Genomic DNA, 15,812 nt, shown 5'->3' with positions numbered 1-15,812 from the left:
AGCGTGGATGGATAAAATTTCTTTCCGTCATTGGTTAAAACCTGTGGTAGATAACGTTTTTGAAGCCTACTGCATATTGTGTAAAAAGAGGATTCAGCTTGGAACAATGGGGGTGAAGGCGTTGGACTTGTACGCCAAATAGGCCAGGCACGCCAGAGGAAAGGAACAAACTCCTTCAGTCACTGCCAGGTTCCCACCAGCTAACGTTAACCAGCTAGCTGCTAATGTGCCTTAAGTCGCAGCTAACGCTAGCCAGCTAGTTGCTAGTGCTCCTTCAGCCCCTCCTGCTACGACCGCAGCTAACGCTAGAGTCGATCTAGCACTTTTTGCATGAGCACTGTGGATTGTTTTTTTTGTTTGTTGAATAACTGATCGCTCGAAATTCCACGAGTTTATTTTTCTTTGCCGGTAACTGTCATCACAATAATGGCCTGGTGCAGGTCTGTGTAAAAATAAATAAAGGCCTGGTTCTTTTAAACGCCTGGGGTCCAAGTTGATTTTGAATATTAAACGCCCGGGCATTTTTAAGCCTTGTTCTAACTTTATGGGGAGATCGATATCTATCTATCTATCTATCTATCTATACACACACACACACACACACACACACACATATATACATATATATATATAAATATATATATATATATATATATATATATATATACACACACTACTCACAAAAAGTTCGGGATATTTGGCTTTTGGGTGGATATAAAAAGTTCACGCTACAGTGATATTATATCATGAAAGTAGGGCATTTAAGTAGAAGCACACGCTGGTGATTTCCTCATCTCAAACAATTTCTTGAAACAAAAGCCAACAACAGTGGTGGATATACCACAACAAAAATGTCAGTGTCAATAACTTGTCATGTGCCCTTGAGCATCAATTACAGCTTGACCACGACGTCTCATGCTGTTCACAAGTCGACTTATTGTCTGCTGAGGCATGGCACTCTTCTTGAAGGGCGGCCCTCAGGACATTGAGGTTCTGGGGTACAGAGCTCCGAGCCTCTACACGGCGACTCAGCTGATCCCATAGGTTTTCTATGGGATTCAGGTCTGAGAAAGTGCAGGCCACTCCATTTGAGGTACCCCAGTCTCCAGCAGCCGTTCCCTAATGATACGACCTCGATGAGCTGGAGCATCAAACACCTGATGTGAATTTTGCCGTTAAACTCCTTGTTAGAGAACAGCAACTTGTGCAAAAAGTACTGAAACATTGAACAGTTGGACATGTGCATTCAAAAGTTTACAGAAGGTCACATTAAGTTCACCTGTAAAGGTTATAATACATTTTAGGTTCATCCTGAAATTTCACCCGGAAGCCGAATATCCCTAACTTTTTGTGAGTAGTGTATATATATATATATATATATATATATATACACACACACACACACACACACACACACACACACACACACACATACACATAGCTTGACATACACTCCTGATCAAAATTTTAAGACCTGTTGAAAAATTGCACACTCTGCGTGTACGAGCAGGATGAGGAGGACCATTTTCAAATGCTCACCTTGACAGCAATCAATATCAATAATTATGGCAGATTACAATATATTCTGTCTTTGCACTGCAAAGCAGGCACATCATAATAGATGAGTATGGAAGAGTCTAATATATATCCTCATTGTATTGCAAAGCAGGTACATAAAGCCCTACTATGTTTAACACATAATACACTTGCATAAAAGCAGAAAAAATACTTATCAAACAAAAAATGCTTAAGATTTAAGACTAAAAAATCATTAATGAATAATTTTTAATATGTATTGTTGAATTTTAGTGAAGAGGAAATGATTTATGGGTGAACGGGGTGAAAGTGAGGGGGATGTGGTTGCAAAGGGATTATGGTTTATAGGTGAAATGGAAGTGGAGGTGAAGGCTGTGGCTGGCAGGTTGGAAAAAGTTCTCCTCTGACATTTTTCACTGATAACAGGTACTAGAGCTTGTTGTCAACTAAAAATGCCAGAAGGACTCCCCATGGTGCAGAGGTCTTCACTAGTCAACAGTCTTCTTGGCTTTCTTGAAGGGTTTCTTGATACTGTTCCTCATTCTGCCAAAGTAAGATCGCTGAGAACTTTTGTCTTGGTCATCAACAGACTGCTGGATGTCCTTGTCCGGCTTCTTGTCCTCCTTAACTTCTTTAACAGTAACTTCCATGCACTTTCCACTGCTAAATGCATTGTTTATCTTTTGTGGAAGCTTCTGGAAGAAATGCAGGATGTTCTTTTTCTTCTTTTGCTTGATATCATCTGCCGGTATCTCCATTTCTGCTTGGGTAATATCAATAAACCTAAAAGAGCTGCGGGACAGCTCTGCTTTCATGCTGCACAGGTTGTCATGCATTACCAGTTTTGTGTCGTCCTCCAGCTGTGCCAGCACTGGAGTTTGTATTCTGGAGCTGGTGTGCTCATCAAGCTGATCAATGATGTTTGCAACACATTTGCTCACTGAAGGCGAAACCTCTTCTTCGATATCAGTAAACCTACAAGAGCTGTGGGACGTCTCTGCTTTCATGATTCTCAGGATGTCATGCAATACCAGCTTTGTGTCGTCCTCTAGCTGTTCCTCACAGCTTGCTGAGGGTGAGCAGTGGTCTTGTTTGGCATCGGGGCTTCCCTGCAGAGCTGTGTTCAAATCATACAGTTTAGCAGACTGGGCATCTGACAGCCCAGCCAGCACTGGAGTTTGTATTCTGGAGCCGGTGTGCTCATCAAGCTGATCAATGATGTCTGCAACACATTTGCTCACTGAGGGTGAAACCTCTTCTTCGATATCAATAAACCTAAAAGAGTTGCGTGACAGCACTGCTTTCATGCTGCACAGGTTTTCATGTATTACCAGTTTTGTGTTGTCCTCCAGCTGTGCCTCACAGCTTGCTGAGGGTGAGCAGCGGTCTTGTTTGGCATCGGGGCTTCCCTGCAGAGCTGTGTTCAAATCATACAGTTTAGCAGACTGGGCATCTGACAACCCGGCCAGCACTGGAGTTTGTATTCTGGAGCCGGTGTGCTCATCAAGCTGATCAGTGATGTCTGCAACACATTTGCTCACTGAGGGCGAAACCTCTTCTTCGATATCAATAAACCTACAAGAGCTGTGGGACATCTCTGTTTTCATGATGCTCAGGAGGTCATGCAATACCAGTGTTGTGTCGTCCTCTAGCTGTGCCTGGTCTTGTTTGGCTGACCCTGGTCTCATGAGCTCAGTCATTTTGCCCTGTATGTTCTTCTGTCCTGTATGCTGAATGGCTACAGCAGGGGCTGTGATGAGGTCAGTGTCAGCAGGAGTGTCAGATGTATTTATTTTTCTTTCCAGTGCATTAGCACTAGCTATCACTTCATCAATAAAGGACTTGATACAGTCTTTAGCATCAGACTCCAGGCTGATTTGATCTTCCTCTGCGGTGCTCTCCATGGTAGGAGTGCCAGCTCGTGAGGTGGTGATGACTCCTTCCCCATCTTTCTTGGTGATAGTTGCCATGCTGTTGTTCTCTTTGGGCTCCAAATCTACCTGGTCTATCAGCCCTGGCAACATCAGGTCGACGACCAGAGTAGCCAGTGTCTTATTGACTATGCTGGTGATTGAAGACATGTGAGCCTGGCTGTTGGGGTGGCTCATCATGTCATCAATGCTGGTCAGATTGCTGTTTTCAAGCTTTTGCAGGAAGGTGGCGATTGTGGCATCAAACTCTTCTTCCTGCTCATTCTGGAGACTGTCATCCTTTGGCAATTGCCTAGAGACAGTTCTGTATACAGATGGTTGTGCTCTCTCCTCAGGGAACTGTGTAGCCACCATTCTGTATTGACACAGTTTAGTGCTCTGGTTCTTTGAGCTCATGATTTGTGTTGGTTTGGTGTGGTTTGGTTGGGAAATGGCCGATGAGTGAAATCATGCTGGTCTTAAATAAAGTTACAACGACGTTACTGATGATGTCACAGAGTGAGGTGATGATGTCATTGTTATGACTGGTTTGCTATGATGTCATAATGGCTTCCATATGACATCACCAGTAGCGGAACATTGTGTTATGGGTTATGGAGGTATACGTATCAGACTATATCTTGTTAACTCTTGTATTGTGTTACAAAGCTGACACTTTTGGTGCTGGCGGGTCAAATTTGACCCATGACTTAACTCCCAAAATAGTCAAAAAAACGATTATCATCCAAAATTGTTTTTCACCTCATCACTAACTTATTTTGCATTCATATTCATGTAAACAGTGTTTTCAATTTCATATTCATTGGCCCCATGGACCTTTCATCTTACAATACCACTCGTTTTTAATTTTGAAAATGTTTAAATTCACTCAGTTATATTTCATACAATTGACCTGCCCAGTCACATTTTGTGACACAGTGACACAGACACATCACATCAAAAAGGTGAAATGTGCACATCCAGCTACCCACAACAGTAGTAACCCATTTCAAATGGTGCAACATAATCAAAATCGATGGACAGCCACAAATAAAGAAATTGTGTGTGTTTGCATGTGTTTGTGTGCTAGAGAGGGAGACTGGTTCTGAGGTTCTGTTCCTGTGGGAGGAACACACAGGGTGTGTGTGTGTGTGTGTGTGTGTGTGTGCGTGCGTGCGTGTGTGCGTGTGTTTGTGTGTGTGTGTGTGTGTGTGTGTGTGTGTGTGTGTTAACTTTCAAGTTCGTTTTTAGCCCAAATGTAACAAAATTTTGTGAGAAAGATTTGGTTCCCATGGGAGGAAAAACAGGGTGAGGGGGTGGCAAGATGTGTGTGTGTGTGTGTGTTAACTTTCAAGGCTATTTTTAACCCAAAGGGCTTAGGGGAATTGGGCCACTCTTCTCTGCCAGGTCATATTTGACCTGTAACACCACAGACTTTTCCTAAATTTCACATTAAGAACGATTCTAAGAAAAGCCAACATGGGATTCATGAAGTGTTCTTCAAGCACAAAATTCTTCACACCTGATGAATCAGAAAATTAAAAGTGTGCTCCAGTTGACCCTAACTTTTTACTGTGGCTGAATTTGTCTTCTAGTTCAGTGGTTCTATACCTCTGTTGATACACATCAAGCTGCTGACATGTGATAAGATGTAGTCTCAGGGATCCCCATCTGATAAGATTTAGTTATTCCGTAATTGTTTGAACTGTAGAATAGCAGATTAACAGTGGCATGATGTCACCGTCTATGTCTATGACGTCACAGTGGATCCTATGACACCACCAGTAGTGGAATCGCGTGTGTGTGTGTGTGTGTGTGTGTGTGTGTGTGTGTGTGTGTGTGTGTGTGTGTGCGGTTTGTGGGACTAACGCTATAACGCGGTTCACCTTTCGCGGCCTCGCAGTTTCTCGGATTTTTTTTTTTTTTTTTTACTGCAATTTTGCATGCTTTTATTTATTTATTTATTTTATTTTACAGCGCATTGTGTTCTGCGTCCTGATTGGCTAAGGGACTGTAGACCATTGTCAATCAATCTCCTCCGTGCCGTGTCTCCTGTACAGTACAGAATGCGTTCATTCATTAATACAGGACTTATTTTTCTACGAAGGTTTGAATTTTGAGAGTGTTTAAACAAGAGAGAAACGTGAGAAAATGTTAATGCTTGTCTGAGAAAAGTGTATAAAGTGTGTAGTGAGGGGTTTTACAGCCTTAAAACATCTATAATAATTGTAAAAAATAAAGGTGACTACTTCGCGGATTTCGCCTATTGCGGGTTATTTTTAGACCGTAACTCCCGCGATAAACGAGGGACCGCTGTACACTAGTTCACCGCAGTAAGGCGGAAGGATTTTGAATGTTTGCCTCAAGTCACCGGACTGTTGATCACGTGACAAAGCTGTCACGTGACTGTGCGTTATAAGCGCCGGAGCTCAGGACAGAACAACTGAGTTGAGGACACAGAGCACGATGAACAGCCTGTGAGTTTTTGTTTTGTTAAAAGATCAAAGTTGTTTTCCTCGCAGAGAGGCTGGCGGTATGGTCAGACAGACACTGCAGCAGCGCTAGTATTTGTTTCTGGCTTGTCGCTCAGTCACCCCGTGGTTTGTTTTTGCTGTCTGTGATGACCTAGATATGACTGCCACTACCTGGATAAATAGCACACAATTAGCCATGTGTCTTTTGTGTAGAACGGGGCATGCAGTTTTTATGCTCTTTTCTGCGTGGTAAGAGGTGTTTGACTTAGGAGCCACACCGTAAATACTTCCTTTTTGTGGCCGTCACATCAGATACGACCTGCTTCTGCTGACGGTTGCTCATTGTTTTTTCTGGCGCATTTTCTGTAAGAACAAACCCATTAAATTTTTTTTTCACCCACCAGGTTGACTTTCACCGTCCCCCTATTATGCAGCACCTTGGTCTGGGGCGGATACCTCGAAGATGATCAAGATGTCTTGTGAGTAAAATCTGTTCCATTTAGATAATCATATATGTGACTCTCCTTATATGTAAAACTTTTTCAAACATCTTGGTCTTTATGTATTTTTAAATTTTATTTATTTATTTATTTATTCATAATTTTATAGATGCAGTGTCAGTCAGTCCACACTGCATGTCTTGTATGTCAAAGGGGACACCCTCACGCCAAGATATTTTGACACTAGAAGTATGCCTGATGGAGATTTATGTATTCAGTCTAATAGCTCAGGCAGAGATAAGTTTAGGTCACTGAATTTTAATTGGACTCATGAATAGGTTCTTGTTATCTATAATGTGGACACAAAGAATAATACTAAAGGGCTGCTGTGTTAGGCCGTCAAACCCAAAGGTTAGGGGAGACTGGGGTAAGTTGAGCCAAAGGGTAAGTTGAGCCACCCCCTGTTGCTAGGAAATGGTAAAAAACATTGATCATTTGACCAAATATTTAAGAGGAAGGCATCATTTCATGGAGTCTGTGAAGGTAAGAACCACATGGGTAAAGTGGTTAGACATTTATTTCCAAAAAAACATTTTTTACTCTTGAAAGTGAATTTGGTCTATCATCAGTTTCATGAGAATTGTGTTAAGACTAAAACAGATCATTTTAAATTTGTTTTATACATCAGTTGTGGTATCTATGAGCTACAACATGAGGTCATAAACCTAGCATAAAAGTGCACCAAAAGTGTGGGGACTAAAAAAGTCAAAATGGTAGCTCTGGGGTAAGTTGAGCCATTTGGCCAGGGGTAAGTTGAGCCGCCCCAGGAACAGCTTGAGAAGAAGTGTAGAGGCAGAAATGTTGGAGAGTGTTCTCAACTGGGAAGAGCTTGAGCAAAAAGCCACGAACAGAGTGAAATGGAGGATATTTGTCAGTGGCCTATGCACCCAAGAGGAGTAAAGGGCTTAAGTCAAGTAAGTCGAGTTGAGCCGGAGCCCCATACACTTAATAAGTGTATTTTGGCTGTAGCTTAAATGTCTTAAATATTAAATAAGTATGAAATATTGAATGAATGAATGAATAAATAGATAAATAAATAAATAAAATAATAAATATTTATTAAGTGTATGGGGTAAGTGTATTTTGGTTCAATGTTCAAATGTGTTACATTCATATGTTCATAACTGACCTTACTGTCAGCAAGGACACCAAGAAACTAGTGTTCTGGTGTTTTCTTTCCAAAAACACAGCTGTTAATGTTCTCTTCCCAAGCGCACTTTAAGGCATGCTAAAACAGCTGTTTATTGTACCTGTTGAATTGTGTTTAATAAATAAAAATACGCATGAATGTGAAGAAGTGACTGTTATTTAGGGAGGGAGAAGGTGAGGGAGGGGTTTGATGGAGGTGGGGAGGAAGGTGGGGGGGAGTAGGGATACGGCTCAACTTACCCCGCTCCTATGCTCAACTTATCCCATACACGGGATAAGTTGTGCCACGAGACCACTTTTTTTTGGACGTGCTATATTATGGAAACAGTTATGTTTACACTCATTCTTTTTGTTTGAAGAGATGCACAACATCCTGAAATATATGCAGATATATTAGTTAGCCACAAAACTATGATTGCCTTGATGTAGTGATCCTAAATATGAAAAATGGCTCATCTTACCCCAGTCTCCCCTACTACTACCTGTTGTGAAATCTGGTAGTGTACATTCTGGTAGTGTCTGGACATGCTGAATATTATTACTTATATATTATATAATGTCCACCATCAATTTTTGGCTGACAGTTTGGATTTTTTTTTTTTTTGTTTGTTTGTTTGTTTTTAAAATTACCGGTCTACTAGAGTTTTTACATGTTAAAGAGATTTGTCAGGCCTCATGTTAGTATGTTGTGGCTTGCAGTAATAAATACTTTTAATACTGCCTGTTTCTTTGTGGGACAGTCGGGGAGCCCTGGCTTTTTTTGTCACACTCTGGCAAACTAATTATTTCTGCTAGCACCTGTAATTTAAAGTAACTGAAACTATACACAGATCTGGTTTTATAGTCTTGGGTTAGAGTGAGTGTAACAACCATTTGTGGTGCTCTCTGTTTATTCCCAGGGTCCCAGTGGACTGGGCCCATGTCAGCAGGCTTAGCCCCTCTGAGGAGCTGGAGCTCACCTTCGCTTTGAAGCAGCAGAATGTTCACCAGCTGGAGGAAACTCTCCGATTGGTGTCGGACCCTGACTCGGCACAGTATGGTGAGGAAATCTTTGGTCACTTCTGGTTCTAAGAAAGTGAAAAGATGTTAACTTTACGTGAGGAATGGAAAAGCGGAAATAAAGGACCATACATCATGTTTTATTGTTAATACATTGGTTCATTCATTTATTTACACATATATGCTCAATACTCCAGGTTTGTATTTTATGGTTTTTTTTTCCTAACTGTGGCTGATTCTGTCTTCTGGTTTAGTGGTTCTATACCTTTTTGGTGTCAAGTACCCCCAGACTGATACACATCAGGCTTTGGAGCCATATTTGATAAGATTTAGTCTCAGGGATCCTCATCTGATAAGATTTATTTATTAAGAATCTATACTGTAGATTAGCAGATTAACATTGAAGAATATGAAGCCTATGAACAGAATAGTCATTCTTATACATTCTCTTATTGGGCTAACGTCAAGGCAATGAAAAAATAGTGAAATTAAAGTATTCCCTATTCTTGGGGCCCTCTGGAACCCCTTTAAGGACTCCTGGGGGTCCCTGGACCCCAGGTTGAGAACAGATGTTCTAGTTTACATCATAAGGAATGTGTTCATTGATTTGTCAACGTAAAAATGGTTATAGTCACTGGTAACACAAAGAGCCTCTCTCAACTTTGACCTCTTTTGATACTACAAAACAGTGCTGACATTACTGCACTGTCCCAGATGGGTTCCCAATGGTTAAACATCTTTTGCCCCAAACAGGTAAGTACCTGAGCCTGGAGGAAGTTGCTTCCCTTGTGCGCCCATCAGAGCTGACCCAGAAGGTGGTGCACCATTGGCTGCAGAGTCATGGGGTGACAAACTGCCTGACTGTTCACACTCAGGACTTCATGCAGTGCACCATGAGCAGAGAGTGAGCTTGCCTTCTTAACTACTTTTTTTCCTGCTTCCTCAACTGCAGCTGTCATTGGCATGTGACAAGTTAAGACACTGAAAGGATTTTTTCTGCTGAAGTTACCTACAGTAAAGTGCAAATTGTGCAAATGCGTGCCGTTTTCTCATGAGACACTTCCTTTTTCCATGGTTGTTGGATGAAACCAAACTTTAGCTGCTTCCTGTTCATTGAAATTCATAAAGCTACAACAAAGGTGCTGTATTTCAGTAACAAGTCCTTACCTGTCCTTCCTATACCAATGGTCTGGTAGTTGATTGGGCTGTCATTTTGCTTTGGATTTAGTGATTTTTCTTCTAATGTAATGTATCCAAAGATGCCCAGACTACAAAAACTTACAAGACTCCAGTATTTTACAAGAAAAATAGACAAGGAATAAACCTGACCTTTTGTTTGATTTTTGGTTTAAAGGGTGGCAGAGATGCTGCTGCCAGGTAGCAAGTTCCACCGTTACATCAAAGACGGCCATTCTCTGGTGAGGTCATCATCTCCGTACTCTGTCCATGATGATGTTCACCAGCACCTTGACTTTGGTGAGCACCACTTCTATTGTCTCTGACTGCTTCACATATTTAGGTTAGGTTCAGTTATTATTAAGTGCTAACTTGGTCTATGGACATGACGGATTATTGAATTTACCCCCCACCCCCTACCCCGCAGTTGGAGGGCTTCACCGCTTCCCTCCCAACAGACAGGACCTCAGCAAAGCAAAAAAATCCAGTGGCAAGCATACACATTTGAAGGCGTGGCTGCACCTCGGAGTGACCCCTGCCATCTTGAGGCAGCGCTACAACCTGACAGCAGCCGATGTGGGATCAGCTCAGAACAACAGTCAGGCTGTAGCTCAGGTGTGAAACTCTCGTGTCAATTCATGATGAAATGTGATCAGGCGTTGATGTTAGACATATATACTTTTGCCCCGATTCTGCGGCCTCCCTGCAACTTGATGTTTGTTTTCACTTAAAATCAGCTTTTGTTTCTCTTAGTTCTTGGAGCAGTATTACCACCCTGCAGATCTGGCTGAATTCATGAGCATGTTTGGGAGCAGTTTCAAGCATATGTCAAAGGTGGACCGGGTTGTCGGCACCCAGGGAGGAGGCAAAGCCGGTCTGGAGGCCAGTCTGGATGTAGAGTACATCATGAGCACAGGGGCAAACATCTCTACATGGGTCTTCACTAACCCAGGTCACTATTTGAGAGCCAGCATTGAGTAGTGTGTGCATGTATAATGCTTTATCTCCTTGTTACAATTTGTAGATCATTTTAAAAATGTTCAAGGAAAGTTAAGGCATTGAAGTTACAAGAAATGATAGTGTTTTTCTGTAATAAAAAAACCCCACATGGCTACAGTTGTTCAGTTCCCCTATGATGTGGAATATTAAAATTTAGGTAACTCTACCCCCTTTCTTCAGGCCGGCATGAGTCCCAGGAGCCTTTCCTCCAGTGGATGGTTCTGCTCAGCAACATGTCAGACTTGCCCCATGTCCACACTATCAGCTATGGGGACGATGAGGACAGTCTGTCTGCTGCCTACATGATGCGTATCAACACTGAGTTTATGAAGGCTGGCGTCAGGGGCATCTCTCTGCTCTTTGCTTCTGGTTAGTAATCAGGAAGATGCACTGAACCCAGCAAAATGCCTTGTACTAGTCACCATTTCACAAATGACACACATTGCATACGGTGTTTGGACAAAATCATATAAACAGTTTGTTACCTGATACTGATATAATGCTCTCACCAGCTCCAACATGTTGCTTTTGTAATTTATCACTCAGTAACTGCAAAGTTGGTGTCATTTTTCATATTGTGTTCTATATACATGCATTTTAAATGGCATGTAATATTGCACTGGTGTCTTTTAGTTTTTAGTTCATCTAGTCAGGTCAGTTAAAACATTTCTTCTTTACAGTCACAGCTGGCAAAATAATAATACTTCAATAAATGGGCAAACTGTAAACTGAGGGATAGGATGGCAAATGGAGTTTTGAGTGGATGCTATGGCTATAAAAAGACATGGCCTTGGTCTCTTCGGCAACATATCCAAGTTACTGAGGAGCTGTTTTCTTCTTAATGTCAGATTATTATGTAACCTGAAACCCGAGTACACTGCCGTGTTTTACAAATGCTCCCACGGTGGCTGAGGACAAACGTGTTGACGCGATACCCTCGTGATGTAGCATTTTCCATGACATACACTCTCATTTTAAATATAGCCAGTTGTCTAGAGGATGTTGATGACCTGGCACATCATGCTTTTGCTCTTTGTAATCTTATTTATGTGTAGGTGACAGTGGTGCTGGCTGCAGACATCTGACTAAAGGACGAAACTCCTTCAGGCCCAGTTTTCCAGCATCAAGGTAAAACCCAACTGGTGATATTATGTTGTTGTTGTTGTTGTTGTTGTTTTTTAAATATATATTACAAAGACAGGTGGTTGGATATTCAGAAATACTAATAATACAATTTGTATGATTTAGCTATTTCTTCTTATCGTTATTGTTGATCAAACTGTTCTGATCTTGTGCTGGAATGTCTGGAAATGTTGAAAAGATAAATTTGATTATTTCCAGGTCTCAAAATGCTTGGGAATCACACAAAACACCTCAAAGCTTTTGTCCTCTGATACATGTGTGCATGTGTTTGATATACACCCAGTTATTGTCTTTTTTTTTTACCATGTTGTGTTATTTACTGTCATACTTCATATTACTATTACATACTTCATATTAAGCACCATGCAGATTCTTCAAATTCTTCAATGCAAAGTCCAGTCTGTTTTTTTTTCCCCCTCCCCAGTGGACAGTGTGTAGGAATCATGCTAATGCCATGTGGCGTCTCTTTCCTCCCAGCCCATTTGTAACCACAGTAGGAGGAACCTCATTCAAGAACCCCTTTAAAGTGACTTATGAAGTTACAGATTACATCAGTGGGGGAGGTTTCAGCAACATCTTCAAGATGCCCGACTACCAGGTAACACTTGTGTATACAAGCTTTATCGACCCAGCCGCCCTCGTTTGTAAATCTGCCTAGTAGGAGCACTGAATTGTAATCAGCCACATGTTTCCCCATCCTCAAAATCCGGTCAAAATAACAAATTTGCCCTTTGTTCTTAAAACTTGATTGGATCTTGGACTTGTGAGAAAACACTGATAGGCAAACTGTGCAGACTAGATTGCTGCCTCTGTTCCTCACTCAAACCCTTTTTGTTAGGTTTACTGTACATTAGTGCTGATGTGCCCACAGAATAACAGTATTAATAATACCAAAGGCTTTGTCTTGGATGGGAACATTTCTCATATAGTCATTACTGTGCTTTTTTTTTTTTTTTCAAACTTGTCACTGTACACACAATGTGTTATGTGTTCCTATAGGCCAGTGCAGTGGACAGCTACCTGAAGGCTGTTGCGGCCAGTCTACCACCGCAGACGTACTTCAACACCTCTGGCAGGGCCTATCCAGACATGGCTGCTCTATCTGATAACTACTGGGTGGTCAGCAATAGAGTGCCCATCCCCTGGGTCTCAGGGACCTCGGTAAAAGATGTTCCACTTCATTGTACTGATTGGTGAATTGCAAATTTCAGTGTATTAAAGATGCTGTGAAATTGCACTTGGGTTTCTTGATTTGATATAGTTCTTGTAATAATGTTGGGGCGAAGCATAGTGTGGGAGAGGATCATACTAAAATGCAAACGAATAGGGTAGTAGTTGAGGAGAGAGACAGTTTTATTTGCTGGGATGGGTGGAGTGGTGGAATTGTTCAAACTTTTATTTAAGACTTATTGTTTGCAGTTTTTTTTCATACCTACTTGTTCAACATGTGGTCACCATTTAAGATGCACTGTTTTCCAGGACGTAAAAAAACTGAGTTTATTTCATGGGACTTGAACAAATCATGACGATTTTTGGCCAATTAATGCTCCCCTGGGAGGTCGTTCCAAAATGTAGGAGCACTAATGGTGCAGGCCCATTTGCCTCATGTTTTCAGTCTAGACCTTGGAACAATTATTCGCATCCTGCCGGAGGAGGAAGACAGTGATATGTCTTGAACAGGACTTTATCTTAACACTTGTATGTGCTCGGTTTGTCGGACTTCATTGCATCTCTTGTCCTCTGATCTCCTGCAGGCATCAACCCCCGTGGTCGGAGGCATGCTGGCTCTCATCAATGATCAGCGACTACTGAAAGGCCTGCCTGCCCTGGGATTCCTCAATCCTCGCCTCTACAAACTCAAGGGACAGGCCCTATTCGACGTAAGTCAACCAGTTATCCTGCTCTACTGGAGAGACCTGCCTGACCAGCCTTGGGTGGCTAGTATTGGTATAATCTCAAACTGCTTCTACAAACTAGTTCTGTCGACAGTTTATGTACTAATCTCCTGTTACTTTTGACCTAATTTTTCATTTGCTCCCTTGATCCATGGGATACTTTCCAGTGCACACCATTTGGCACACTAGATGGCGTAATACATTGTGTGTGCTGCCCTAGCTCATAAAGCACTGGTGCACTGCCAGTTATTTGATTACTTTTGCCCACAGACTCAGACAGTGAGATATAAGGAAAAATCAGCATTTGTACGTAATATCAAACATTTTGCATGAAAACACCCAGCAGCTGACATGTTTTTGGGTGGCAGTAGTGTGTAGTCATGAGTTTACAGACATCATCACATGCCTTTAGATAAACACACTGAGGCTGGGAATTTGATAAGCAAAACTTTGTTGCTGTTGTTACAAGGAAGAAGATAGAATTGTCTCCTCTTGTCCCCAGGTGACAGAGGGCTGCCACCTGGGCTGCCTGGATGAGCAGGTTCAGGGGAAGGGTTTCTGCGCTGCACCATCATGGGACCCTGTTACAGGCTGGGGAACACCAAACTACCCGGCTCTGTTGGCTGCCCTGTTGAAGTGAACACCTCCTACAGCAGGGGGCCGCCTGAATCTTGAACCATCAGGCTAGCCTCTGTCCTGCACGGAGGTAGAGTGTATACATCCTGACCAGGTAAATGATGCCAAAGGAAACATGAAGAAAGAGGGGGTAAAAAAAAAAAAAAAAAAGATGCCTACAATAGTTTTATGCTTTATTATTTTACTCGGATGTATGGCCAATCCAGTTGAGAACGAAACACTGTTAATCAAGTGTGCTGAATTTTTTTTTTTTTTTTTTAGTATTTTTTTAATCATAACTTCTATCCATTGAAGGATAGGTGTGATTGTGATTTTTTTTTTTTTTTTTAAATACATTTATGGTAATTACGTTCAATCCATATCTCCATAATGCCTTAGTAGACTTTTGTGCAACATGGCTTAAACCTGTTGGTTTTTATTAATGTCAGTATATACACAGCGATGTGCATCAGCCTTTGTTTTCCATAAATGAACACAGCAATGATAGCTAAAATATGCATACTTATCAATCCACATTCATCTAAAGCCAATTTAACACCAGGCCTTATTGTGTGCAATCTGTGTATTGGAAGAAATCATCTGTCAGATTAAGTGTGTTTTACTCAGGTTTGCTTTGTAAATAGTAAGTTTTGAGATGGCCAAAGCCTCAAGTTTTCTTTGATTATTTTAGAATATATGGCCATGCTAAACGAGTCTACAGGGATTAACCTCATGATTATTCAGATTCATCTAACGATGAAAATGTTTGCACCCGTCAGTTCTAAACGTGTTGCTCTTGTCTTCTGTGAGTGGACCGCGCCATGTGTGAGGATGTGTTCACCTAAAATGTGAAAGATGAAAAGGGCCTGCAAACTTGATTTTAAATTATTTATACTCACTGTAATAATGCACTGTCCATTTACGTTATGCTGTACCTGTAAACCAGCCTAATGCACTATAATATACAGTATGATGCAAAAGTGAATCAGCAGTTCTGCCCACCAGCGTCACCACACTTCTTTCCAGTCCTTTATCATGTAAATAGTGTAGCCCAAATAGCTTATGAGACTGTGGTGTTGATTCATTTAATAAAGATGACTTTTTATTTGGAAGTGTAAGTTATTATTCAGGTGAATCGTTTGTCAAGACTGTGAGAAACATTAATGATTATCAAATGTCCCATGTTTTGGGGAATTCAAGATTACACTTTAATGTGCCACAGTTTGCTTTGTTACCTCAGGATGATGTACTGACACTGATGTCTGTGCAGGTAAGAGACTAATCACAGCACAGTACTTTACTGTAATATGAGATGTGGCGGAAATGCACTGATGTTTCAGTAAATATATCTGACATTTGAAAACTACACCTACTCCTAGAAAATGAAACTGAGTCGAAATAAAAATGTTATTGCAC

At 41.4% G+C, this 15,812-nt stretch overlaps 1 protein-coding gene across 1 annotated transcript; it reads left to right on the top strand.

Annotated features, from left to right (window-relative positions):
- The first annotated feature begins 5,836 nt into the window (after window positions 1–5,836).
- On the top strand, window positions 5,837–15,508 carry tpp1 (tripeptidyl peptidase I). Its single transcript, XM_030044228.1, has 13 exons — window positions 5,837–5,923; window positions 6,325–6,399; window positions 8,469–8,608; window positions 9,322–9,472; window positions 9,923–10,044; window positions 10,172–10,359; window positions 10,498–10,696; window positions 10,924–11,112; window positions 11,799–11,871; window positions 12,364–12,484; window positions 12,886–13,047; window positions 13,641–13,766; window positions 14,284–15,508. Exons 1-13 carry the CDS (start codon window positions 5,913–5,915, stop codon window positions 14,419–14,421), a joined length of 1,695 nt encoding a protein of 564 aa, XP_029900088.1. The 5' UTR covers window positions 5,837–5,912; the 3' UTR covers window positions 14,422–15,508.
- The last annotated feature ends 304 nt before the right edge of the window (window positions 15,509–15,812 follow it).

The sequence above is a fragment of the Myripristis murdjan genome, chromosome 22, assembly GCF_902150065.1.
Source record: "Myripristis murdjan chromosome 22, fMyrMur1.1, whole genome shotgun sequence".
Taxonomy (NCBI): domain Eukaryota; kingdom Metazoa; phylum Chordata; class Actinopteri; order Holocentriformes; family Holocentridae; genus Myripristis; species Myripristis murdjan.
The sequence above is the reverse complement of the archived record's forward strand: the minus strand, read 5'-3'. Positions and strand labels throughout refer to the sequence as shown.

Excerpts from the sequence above, each read along its gene's own strand:
- tpp1 (XM_030044228.1), top strand. Across the intron at positions 6,400-8,468 it reads GAAGATGATCAAGATGTCTT|GGTCCCAGTGGACTGGGCCC; the intron begins GTGAGTAAAATC and ends GTTTATTCCCAG. Across the intron at positions 8,609-9,321 it reads CCCTGACTCGGCACAGTATG|GTAAGTACCTGAGCCTGGAG; the intron begins GTGAGGAAATCT and ends TGCCCCAAACAG.